This window comes from Coenobita brevimanus, chromosome 18 (genome assembly GCF_032717465.1).
Source record: "Coenobita brevimanus isolate Jiangsu-jjx chromosome 18, ASM3271746v2, whole genome shotgun sequence".
In the NCBI taxonomy this organism is placed as follows: domain Eukaryota; kingdom Metazoa; phylum Arthropoda; class Malacostraca; order Decapoda; family Coenobitidae; genus Coenobita; species Coenobita brevimanus.
Window position 1 is genome coordinate 20569725 of NC_136971.1, and position 12986 is coordinate 20582710.

Consider the following 12986-nt stretch of genomic DNA (forward strand, 5'->3'; position numbering starts at 1 on the left):
ACCTTAATGGTCTTAATGTTGTCGATAGATATTGATTAAAGCCTCATTCTTTCTTTGGGAATTCAAGCTCCATTCTGGTATTCTGTATACTTCCCTCAACTTTTAAAGCTGAGCGATAAGCAGGCTATGCTAATATTATTAGAAGTTTTGGGATGGTGTTAACTGACTCCATTCTGGTTGGCATAGGAAACTTCGTAGCACATGTTCCAAAGCGATTTATTCTGCATATAATACTTATACTCTCTTTATGACTGATGCAGTTACGTCGATATTAGAATGATACAAATTACTCAAATGGGTATAAATTGCAATATGCAAAATACATCTCGAGCGAAAAAAGTGTTTCGAAGCCTCACATGTCAACAAAAATAAAGCCATGCGTGATACTTGACTGCATTGTTTTTATTACTTAGGTTCTACATTTACCACTCAGTACAAGCCCCAACACTCTGGGGAACACTGTCGCTGAAGGCCAAGCAGGGAAGGGTGCGTGCGAACAAAGGGTTACGTTGACATATATATGGCATAAGGGATATAGAAGCAATTAGCATTTCAAGCACAGTAATGGACAAAGAAATACAATGACAGAGACACACATGGTACAAAGTTGTTGCAGTAATCATTACAAGTTCTGGAATGAGCAAAGGGATACAATAGGTTTCTAGGCAATCTAAATCAGTTTACCTGTAATTTTTCGTTTTCTGTATTTAGTACAGACACATTTTCTGTGAACCGCTACTTTTTTTTTTTTTTTCCTTCGGACACATGGTTTTGTTGATTTTACTCAAATGCAGCATCGGGATCTAAAATGTCTATTATTTTTGTATTCTGTAAGATATGTCGGACTGCATTTAGTAATATTTGTTAGTTGCCTAATTATCCACCAGGGATAAGTCACATGTAAACACTCCTTTGTGCATTGGAATTCCCATTTGATGGGACGGTAGTGAGTGTGTGTGTGTGTGTGTGTGTATATATATATATATATATATATATATATATATATATATATATATATATATATATATATATATATATATATTCCACTTGGCATTGATAAGGTTAGGATAATCGCAGACTATCATTAAAATTGATTATATATATATATATATATATATATATATATTGAAAAAGCAGTATGTAATATATGCAATATGCTACTCCAGTAATTTGGTACCAGCCTGAGGCACAGCAACGTATTAAAGTACAGCTGCCACACATATGTTAATAACTAAACAGACATATACACATTCCCATGGCAGGCACAAAGGACGTAACTGTTCTTTGTGGCTTTAAAAATTTCGTAACCTCTTTCAAAGCGATTCATTCTTTGATTACACTGGGTATCAACTTGCGTACCATTGATGCAAACTACGCCCATGATTAAAGTGACGTGAATAGCGCGCACGAGGAAGGTAAGATGTAGTATGCTAAGTAAATCGCAAAGGAAGGGGCGCTGTGAAGTCTTCTAGGTCATGTAGAAGAAAGACAGCCACATATGGTTTTCTCTCGCTTGAACAGATATTCCTCTCACGCGCACCTCAGACAGCTCTCACGTCGGCCTTCCCCTCCTCATATGGCAACTATTGATTCACTGAAGGCCGTAAAGCAAGTGAGAATAGAGGACGTTATTCACATTAAATATTCATGGGGCAAGGCCAGGGTGAGGTGTGAGGGAGGCTGTTGTTGTGTTGTGAGGCGGGCGCCCAAGCAGGCTGCAGGATGGCCAACACAAGTGCCTCAGTGCCGCCATGTCCGTTGTGGTGGCAGGGCTCGGCTTCCTGGCGCACCACGCTTGATACTTCGCTTGCGGTGAGTTTCCCAGACCAGGGCCTGCATTCTGTATAATTTTGTTCACCGTAATTAGGACAAACTTTTTCATCTCTGTTTTGGGTGCTGAGTTGTATACGATGTGTCACTAGAATATAGAGCTAGTCATGAAGAAGTGCCGTGGAAAGGACGTAGGGTTGTAGTATTATGTTATTCTGCCAGAGTTACGTGAAAGAAGCAGCAAAGGGGGCAACAAAGTCAGGGCCAAGATAACAGACTTAATTGTTTGTTTTTACAGGAGTGCCTAGGACAGTGTACATGGTTCCCGTCTGTTGTTCTTTGTGCACAGACAAAATGATACAGTGTATTTACGAAAGGAAAATTACCATGAACTGTGTTACGTTTTTGCAGGACAGATAAAGAAGAAAAGTGCAAAAACTTCCATTCTCTTTTTCATCCTGCAAACCGAAATTCGAGTAAAGAGAGGGAGTTGATCAAAAGTCTGTCCGTGAATAAGGGTCCTATATCACCCATCGTAAGCTGGGATGTAATACGATGTTCTTCATTTCTGGCCACGCTCAACTCTCAGCAATGTTGGCTGCAGTGAACTTCGATGAGCTTAATAAAATCTTACATCGTATGGTAGGATAAAGTATCAGGGTCTTTATTGTGGCTGATATGTTGACCGTGACAGTTTTAACAGATCTGGTGATTAATGCGTCTCGTGATCATACTAAAATCCTCTGACATCAACCGAAATAGAACAAAACTGATAATTCGCAGAAATGTAAGTAATCGAACACTTAATATTTTCTTGGTCGCGTCAGGTCCAGTGTCTTATCTGGATTACCACTATATGATTTCACTAAGCTGAGAGTGAGCCATTGAAGCCCGACAGTGTTTGTACTGGTCGAGACAACTCTGATATTGTCAGCCAACGCAAGACGACTTTATTCTGCTGACTGTAAGTGCGTAGGATCCTGAGTGCTGATGAGGCTGGGTTATAATGCGCAAGGACTGCGATATTTTGCAACAAGAATCTGCTTTACTAAAGAGTGAAATGAACAGTGCTGCTCATAATTTGGAGATCCTGGTTCTGTACAGTGCCATTTCTGGTGTTTTCCTTATGGAAAAAATTTACCAGTTTTCAGTTTTTTTTTTCTACCAATCGTTATTGAAGACTACTGTGGCAGCTTCGTGATCTGTAAAGAATGCTATGTTTCTTAACCTTTGGGTGGGTGATGTACAAATAATTTCCCGCTACATTTTACGTGGTCACCGATGTAAAGTGTACTGAATTATATAATCATGATGGTTGATATTTAAAACCATTATCATTATCATCATCCCACCGAAGGATGTAGCGAGGCTGGATCAAAAAAAAAAAAAAAAAAAAATTTAAGTCGGAAGACAGTCAACACCATGTCTCGTAAATTAAACCAGTCATCCAAGCCTGACTGCCACACAAGCATTACGGTACCACACATACATTCATACATACACATACATACATATACATCAGAGAGAGAGAGAGAGAGAGAGAGAGAGGTTAACATACTGTACGCGTTACTTCAAGCAGCAGAAAGACCTTACCAGTTCCATTCATATTCCTCAAGTTTATTTTCTGTATTTTTCTGGCTATGTTCAAGGTGGTCAATAACCTTTTCCTGCTGGAAAAGTTTCCCGCAGTTTTTATCATCACGTTACTCTAGCCGTACCTGCGATTGTTTGTTTCCGGCGTAATGGAAGAATCTTACTCAACGTACTCAAAGGTGGATTTCGTTTCTAATTTCCTAGGTGGGTGGTAGGTTAGATTAGTTTAGGTTAGGTTATATTAGGTTAAATTATTAGGTACAGTTAAGCTAGGTTAGGTTAGGTTTAGCAAGACAGCCTAGAATAACCTTCCGCCATTGCGCTGACGAATCAAGCAAGAGTTGACACCTTGCTAAAAACAACGTGGAAACCGATTTAGCAAGAAATGTTTACTTACCACCCCAGAAATAATCAGAAAAATATAACAGACTATCTGAGGAGGAAGAACTGATTTGGTAAGGTGCTTCTACTGGTTAAAGAAAAGCGTATGTTTGACTATATATATATATATATATATATATATATATATATATATATATATATATATATATATACAGTACATATAATACATAGTATATGTGATCAGTATATATATATATATATATATATATATATATATATATATATATATATATATATATCAGTACATATAATACATAGTATATGTGATCAGTATATATATATATATATATATATATATATATATATATACATATATATATATATATATATATATATATATATATATATATATATATATATATATATATATATATATATATATATATATATATATATATATATATATATATATATATATATATATATATATATATATATATATATATATTTATATATATATATATATATATATATATATATATATATATATATATATATATATATATATGTATATATATATATATATATATATATATATATATATATATATATATATATATATATATATATATATATATATATATATGCGCTCATCAAATACATTTACCCGTCAAAGATGCTAAACTCCCGTTCATGCGTCACCCAATCATTTCGGTTCCTTGCCATTTCCTTTCTTTCATCATCTTCCATGCCTTCCTTTTTCACTCATTCATTTACCGTATCTGTTCACCTGCTTGACCCCCCATGGGTCCTTCCATCTTCAAACTCACTCACATATACCCGTTTCACCATCTACAAGTAATCTACCAAGTACAGTATATACGAGTACCTTCCCTCCACTAGGCCGTACCATCTAAGTACACATTCTTATGCGTTAATATCAACATACTTTCTTACTCCGTGTCTTTCTCGAATCACTATGTCTTTTAGCCAATTCATTCTAGACTGATCACACACCCATTCTTTAATCCCTTCAGTCGGATGACGTATTGTCTATTTAATTCCCATTACCTTCAGATGATTTTATTCATCTTTGAGGAAGAAATCTTGTGGTGAATGGACAAATGGAGGCATTCTAACCATTCGCAATATATAAGTCCCTCCACAGCTGAAGAAAATCGTCTGGTGATAACTAGAGCATTCTAATTAAAAAAAAAAAAAAATGACGTCACTTGACGCAAGGAATTAAGAGTCACATTTTCACTGTTCTTACTCCTAACCGTATTTAAAATATTCCCTCGCAGTGACTGTAACAAGAGATTAACGCAAGAACATAATCACGAAAAAAGTGCAATGGAAAGGTTTAGACCTGTAGCAGCGTCTTATTCAACCATCGAGTTACCGGAAGCAAGTTAAGAAAAAAAAAAAAACAATAATGGGCCAAGTTGAGATGAAGGATATTTTGTATACCTGCACATCACCCAGAACTTAGCCTCTTCAGCCCTCCAGATGATTTGAATCAACCCCGAAATAATTTTTTGCGGTGAAGCACCTACTGAGGACTATAATTTTCTAATGTCACAAGCCAAACAAATCAGAGCTTAAGAAATTCTCTGAAAGTAGGAAGAATAGTATTCTAATTACTTCCTCGGACTTAGGGAGTTAAGAAATGAACTTATTGAATTATCACTGCCAATGAATATCAGAAATTGTCCTGGATTCAGGTTGATTTAAAAAATTAAGATCAATTTCTTATCGTTTCAATGATGTGCTTTTACAGGAAGGACAAAGAGACTGACGAGTCTTCCCGTGGACTGTATCATAGTTCTGGTACAAAATCTTGGTTGTGGAATGAAAATTACCATACGTTATGTGGTCTTGCGGGAAGGACAAGGGGAATGAAGGACAGGGAGAATATAGAATTATCTATTGCCTCTTGTTCTTCCTAGAGAAATTTTTGTTACTGAAGGAAAAACTATTAAAGACTATATTTCATTTTTGCTGGAAGGACAATGAATGGAGATTGCAGACTCGTCCCTTTTTTGTGTTATTCCTAATGAAAATCAAATAAAAGTTAAGAGAGGGAATCTGTCGTAAGTCTCTTTGTGAAAATGGGCGTTCACATTATGAGTAAAAGAAAAACCTGGGAAAGTAGGGTACGTTTTGACGCTAATGCCTTCAGTCCAGTGATATTTATTTTTTATTTTCTTGCTCTTTCTGATTTTATTCAGCTTTTGAGAAAGTTTTCGAACTGGAGAACATAGATACAGCCTCCCCTTTTACTCCTTCACTACCAGAGGTCTTCCGAAGGATGAATAAAAAACCCTGGCTGTAGCAATAATATTTCGTTAAAACGTCACCGGAATTAATGGGAGATGGTAGGCAAAAAAGTCTCCCTAAGCTTCATACAATCGTCTGTTGGCACCAAGAATAAATGCATCATCAAAATTATATAGTTATTCACTGTTGTACCATATTTCTTAGTTTTGGTGTTACCGGACGATTTTATATAAAAAAATAAAAAAAACGCAATTTTCAAGAGATTAATGAAGGCTATATCTTAACGCTTCTTTTTCGAAGCCTATCCTAAGCTGTGAGAACATGTTAGGCAGCAAGGTGAAGTAAATACGTCATCGGATCCAAAGGGCAACTTCGTAATTTAGGTATTATCTGCCATTTTTCTGACCCCTTGAATTAGATGGCGTATGTTACTGATTTAGTCCTGTCACCATCTGACAAACTTAGGAAGAGTGGTGTAGCAATAAATGGATTTAATGAACCCTTGCAAATAGAAAAAAATATGTCGAGTGAATATAATCGTCTGGAGATAGCAGGACCAGAATACAAAATACTGTGCATTTTTGCCTGAAGAAGTTAAGCCTTTGAATCCAGTGACTTATTTTATGCTGTATCCAGTCTGTCTCGAGACGATTCTGTTTAGATCTGGATAGACTTTTTGTTCTGCTGTTGTTAGATACAGCCTTCAATATCCTCTGGAATACGCGAGGTGGTTCATGTGCTGAATATAATCGTTCGGAGGTAGCAAGAATATAACGGAAAGACGTCTTGGGACTAAAGGGGTTAAAACAGCCCACAGTTTCTGACCGTCTTCCATTAAACCCATGATTAAAGGAAGTAAGTTTTCCCTAGCGCTTAGTGGTCTAATGCTTAGGAAACCCCGGCTGGGATGACGCTCTCCAAAGGTTGCAACCCCGACAGATTACTGGAGGCTTTTCGATCACGTAACTAATATCGCAAAGTGAAGTACGCTGGTCATCTACCCGAAAATATACAGAAATACGGTGGCCTCGAATCCCAACACCTCGAAGGAGTAAAATGGGAATCGCTGTTAACTATTCAAATTTTCCTTCCCTCCCAGCCTGTTGATTAAGCAGCATGCAGGCAAACATATCTCGTGCATGCAATAGATACAAACCATAACAGTATGAAACTAAGAGCCTGCTCATAACTTCGCTCTTTAAGTTTTAACCACTTCAGCAGTTCAATTAATGCATATTGTACAGTAAGCAACAATAATTGTGTCGTGAAATTTGGTGAAAACATAAGCTAACGGGCTAAGCGTCTGGTACATTTCGCCGTCTGTCTTACGGACGGTTCATAATGTTTCACGAGTTACATTTAATCTTCGGACAAAATCGCGACACGACTACTGTTGCTCACTGTACATCATTCTTGCTGCCTCCAGACGGTCTTACTATGCATCAAAGATATTATTTTTGATGACGGGATCAGAAACAGTGTCCAATAACCCTCATAACCTGATGTCACAACCTTAGCTGAATAAAATCGTCTGCAGCAAACTCCAGATGATTTTATTCAACTAAAAGTGTCATAGGAGCTTGAGTGTTAATACTGGAACCATTCACCCCTTCATGGTCAAGACAACTCTAATAATATATTCCAGTTATGACAGCCTGCGAACGTTGAGAAATAGTGCCGTGTGAGTTGGTAAGTTGGTGAGTTCCAGCCAACACTGCGATAAGCCAGCAGGGAGAAAGAAGGGAGGAAGGTCTGTTAGTTTCCAGGAAGAACGAGACATTTGGGAGGCTTTAGCTCCTTCCTTTTCTTATTCGTCCTAAAACAAAAAAGTAATCCTGGTAATTTTCCTCGTATAGCTAAGTTTTGAAAGGGAGAGAGAGAGAGAGAGAGAGAGAGAGAGAGAGATGGCAAATTCTGCACTTTCCCTTTCTTTCCCGCAAAAACAAATCGGAGTTATGACAGGGAAGCGATCTTAAGTCTGCTAATGAATCTTATCCCTGTCTTGTAATGGAAAGGCACATGCTGTTGCTGACGATACATGATTATGGTACATATCAAACAAAAAAAAAAACAGTGCCTCCTCATCGTTATTAACCCCTTCACTACAAGTATGTAATTCGCATTGTTTTTAGTACGATGAGTTCTTTTTTATCCAACTTAGGAGAAACTTCTCGAATTGGAAGAGTTAGGTACAGCCTTCATTAACCCCTTCACTGCTAGCGCTCCTTCCTAAGCTGAATAAAATGATGTGAAGATAGCATGAGTAAAACATATAAACGTCATAGGATTGTAGGAGTTAACTATTTACCGCAACAAATCTAGTGCTTAATGTACAGCCTGTCATGACCAAAGGTTCGCCCACCATCCCCTGCTAATACCGTGCTCTGCCTGCCATGTGTGTCATATTAGCCGTGTTCGAAGTCTCCTGTGATCCTTGCCGTCTGCCAGGGATTCTTTGTTATGCACTGGTCTCAGGTTGTGCGACTACTCTGCTAGATTATGTGGTTCTTTTCCTGAGAGGTATTAAGGTACACGTTAATCCTTAAGCATATAAAGAATTAACTTTCACTTCTTGTCTCTTTTTTCCACACCATCTAATGAGGTTAACGACACAGGTGCACTGAACAAGTTTTTTGCAATTTGCCAACTTGCAGTGGGTTGTATGAAACCTGTAATGAGGTCATAAATTACTTCATCTTGAATGTCCTTTCTAACTGTATGAACCGTATGTCTATATTCCTGTAAATAAAGAAGTGCGACCGATGAGCTTGAAAGCTTTTGGTCATTATGACATTAAGGTTAATCTGTGCGAATAGACCACTAGGACGAGAACACAACGTCAGCTGGAGCAGAGTGATCTGGAACCTCAGACATCAAAATCGGTCCATAATCACTGCCTTTAGAGTGCAAAACGACCGGACTGACGAGTGAACGAACGGTCAGATGTAAAACTTTCATTCGTACTCAGTTGCCCAGTGCCCTTGATTTCGTCTTCGGTTTTTCCTTCCTGATTGTCAGAGAATATCCTTTCTTCTCATACTCTTGCTGTGCACCGTATACTGTAAACAGATAATTACCGGTATGTTACATGTAATACTTTCCATCAAGACAGCCGGCAGGAACGGGTCGGAGAACTTTTGGTAGTGAGCGTACATGATATTATACTGTAGTTTACGTCACAAAAGTATGTGGACGGTTAGATACAGCTTTCCTCTCATGGCCACTCCAGTATCTTATCTGAACCAAACCAGACGATTTTATTCACCTAATATGAGCCATAGGGATCTGGCAGGGTTGATATTGTCTCCATTAACTCTTCCATGATCGTGTCAGCTCAAGTATAATCCATTCCAAGTAATACAAGACGATATAATTTAGCTTATAGTGGATAAAGGGGCCTGAAAATGTTAATTTACTTACTACGATGGATCTCGATGAAGCTGATAGAAGTCGCACGTTGGTAGCTGGAATAATGTTAAGAATGTCATCATGCTGAAAAGGTTAATGAAGTCTTTAGTATACCGTCACTACGAGAGTCTCCTCTAAGCCAGATAATATCGCCTGGCAATAGCAAGAGTATAAAAGAAAAGCATCACTAAGCTGAATGGATTAAATCAATAGCAGCTAACGCCAGACAGTTTTATTGAGCTGAAAATGAGTCATAGGATCATGAATGTTAACCTCTTGAATCAAGTGACGTAATTTTTTACCTTATACAGTACCTGGTACTGCCAGCGATTATATTCAACTTAGGAATGCTTCTTATATTGATGGAATTAATGAAGGTTGTATTTAATCCCTCTGTTTCAGAGAATTTCTCCATAGCTGAATACAATCGCCTGGTGGCAGATTTAATAAATTATGAAATACGCCATTTAATTCAGGGAGTTGAACTGCCAGAGTTATATCACTTACCGACATAATTGCCTTACGGTGTGTAAGTAGACCAGGCAATAAAGCTGAGTGAAATCATCCTCTGGGAGAAGCAGTGGAACACAATATTCCATCGGACTTAAGGAATGTTATAAAACTTTCCACACTACCTTGGCTTAAAACTGCCGTTTCACAATCCTGAATGTAACAAGTTTATTCACCTTAAGTTGGCGAAAACTTACTTTCCTTTTGCAGATTATTTCCCGTTACCCAAGAGCACAGTAAGAAAATGCTACAGCTCTACAACCTCGGCGTTGCACTTAGGTATAAGCTTCATATTTTGGTGTTAATCTCTCGTTACAGCTTAGCGTTCAAGGTGCATAGATGACAGTTTTACGCCTAGTGAAGTGAACAGAGTACAGTCGTGAATATGGGCTATGGAATGGATGTGAAGCACTAGCATTGTCTTTCTCTGCCATTAAGTAGCGTAAAATATGGTGAAGGAGGTTATTCAAGTCTGGTTAAGATTCAAGAATGATAAGGTTCAGTTAAGGGCTGAAATGCCTGGGTTACGCGGTGTGTCGGCAGACAAGACAGTAATTATGTTGACTAGACGGTGAGATAAGACGCGCCGTCGGAAGAAGTGTGGAGGGTGTAGAAGGCCCAATGAAGGTTAGCAGGACTGGGGTTGTGAGTGCCAGATACCCCCACGTGTCCGCCTAAATGGAGTTTCATCTGATAACTGATGGCGTGCAGTCGCCAGGCATCGCTCTCAATATGTGTCGCTTTTTATTACAGTCATGTATATAATGCAGTGGTAGGCAACTCAAGACTGTTGAATATACCTTGAGACAGCAGTGACGTTAGCCCTAAACCTGTGATTCTACATAATTGTGCCTAAATATTGGGAACTTTATATCTTATAAAAAAAAAAAAAAACAATTCATTCGATCATGACGCTGCAGACGTCGCAAATAGAAGAGTTAATGTAATATGTAGGAATGTTCTGAATTGTGATGCCTGTGAAATGTTACAAGATCGGTTGATAGGTCTTAAAACAGTTTTCCAATATTAGAAGAACAAGGCAAAGCGTTGTAAACAGCCACTACTCTCACTACCCTGTATTTTGAATATATATATATATATATATATATATATATATATATATATATATATATATATATATATATATATATATATGTATATATATATATATATATATATATATATATATATATATATATATATATATATATATGAAAATAGATATATGAAAATAGATATATGAAAATAGAAAAATATTCGAGCCGACATTAAACAGATTTTTATATTTTCCTTTATGTTCGATTACAGAACCATGATGAAAGAAGCCTGGGTAAGACGGGATATATATATATATATATATATATATATATATATATATATATATATATATATATATATATATATTGCTGTTTTCGTGTTATACTTACAGTCAGGAACAAAAGTTCACCTACTTTTCCACTCCGTATACTTTACATGTTGAGCATGTCAGTCACTTCATTCCCTGGGGCACCGCATCAGAGAGAAAATTGCCACGGGGAAGAGGTACAGTATTAGACGACGTTGTTCCCGATTTTACTTACGTTATATAATGCCACATAAATACTTCATTATTTTCCAGAGTTGAAAAATGGCTCGGTGCGTCGTTTTTGCGAGTGTTCTTGTGCTGGTGCTGGTGCTGGCGGTGTGTGCAGGGGCGCAGGGAACAAGAAGGGATGCAGGGGGAAGACGAGGAAGACCAAGAGGGAGAGGAAGAGGAAGAGTGAAACTGGCCAATTGCCTTCAAGTGGAGGCGTTCAAAAGGAAGCTGGAGGGGTGAGTGAAAACAGATATGTTGCTTTTTATGATATTTATTGTTTTAATTTATTTAGGCTAAGGTAAGATAAGAACTAATGAACACAAGTGTAAACGTGTGTGGTAAGTAGACTAACATTTTGCAGTGTTTTAAAGGTAAGTAGGCAGTGCTATCAAATACAAGAGCTGAACTGTATGGTTCCTACTTAATTCTTCACAGGCGAATTTCTCCGTACATTACCCAGTTATAGAGTTTTATAGAATAAATGAGCATTTATATTTCCTCTTAAATGATTTTACTGAAGCTACTACTACTACTACTACTACCACTACTACTACCACTACTACTACCACTACCACTACTGCTGCTGCTACTACTACTGCTGCTGCTGCTGCTGCTGCTGCTGCTGCTGCTGATGATGATGATGATGATGATGATGATGCTACTACTACTACTACTACTACTATTACTACTACTACTACTACTACTGCTACTACTACCACTACCACTACTACTGCTGCTACTACTACTACTACTACTACTACTACTACTACTACTACTGCTGCTGCTGCTGATGATGATGATGATGATGATGATGATCCTACTACTACTACTACTACTACTACTACTACTACTACTACTACTACTAGTACTGCTACTACTACTACTACTACTACTACTACTACTACTGCTGCTGCTGCTGCTGCTGCTGCTGCTACTGCAACCACCGTTATCACCGCCATAGTTGTACATGTTACTACTAGGATCGGTATCACAACTACGCCTGCAGGCGCGCTGGAACCTTATAAACAATACGATACCATACGATACTACTACCATCACGATCAGTAGATAATTTCCACCATTACCGATATCTTCACCTCCACGGTCACCATCACCACAAGTACCGCCACCATCGTTACCATCACCGGTCACTGACATCATAAATCGTCAGTAACACAAGTACCACTACAGTCACTAACACCATAATTACCACCACCATTTTCACCGGCCAGTGCTGTCATCATCATCATCATCATCACTGCCATTTCACACATCTAAAATCACCCCGAAAACAGCCTCAGCCTCTTCAGTCATAACCTTTATCAGTATCTGTCACAGCAACACTCACTCTAAAAACCACCACCACAGACTCACAGTCATAACCACTACTAAAACAATCACCACTACAGTTAACGCAACAACAGTCACCTCCAAAACCACCACTACCTTACCCAGAATCTTATCGCTGCTACCCCAATCACTACCACAGCTACCGCCTCCCACAGTC

The 12986-nt window shown here is 37.9% G+C and overlaps 1 protein-coding gene across 1 annotated transcript in view; it reads left to right on the plus strand.

Moving 5' to 3' along the window:
- The first annotated feature begins 1753 nt into the window (after positions 1-1753).
- LOC145391426 (uncharacterized) overlaps positions 1754-12986 on the plus strand; it is a 343680-nt gene continuing 332447 nt past the window's right edge. Inside the window, exons 1-2 of the mRNA XM_080266038.1 lie at positions 1754-1812; positions 11522-11715. Of these exons, the coding sequence (XP_080122164.1) occupies positions 11531-11715 (185 nt within the window). The 5' untranslated portion in view covers positions 1754-1812; positions 11522-11530. The remainder of the gene's footprint in view (positions 1813-11521; positions 11716-12986) is intronic.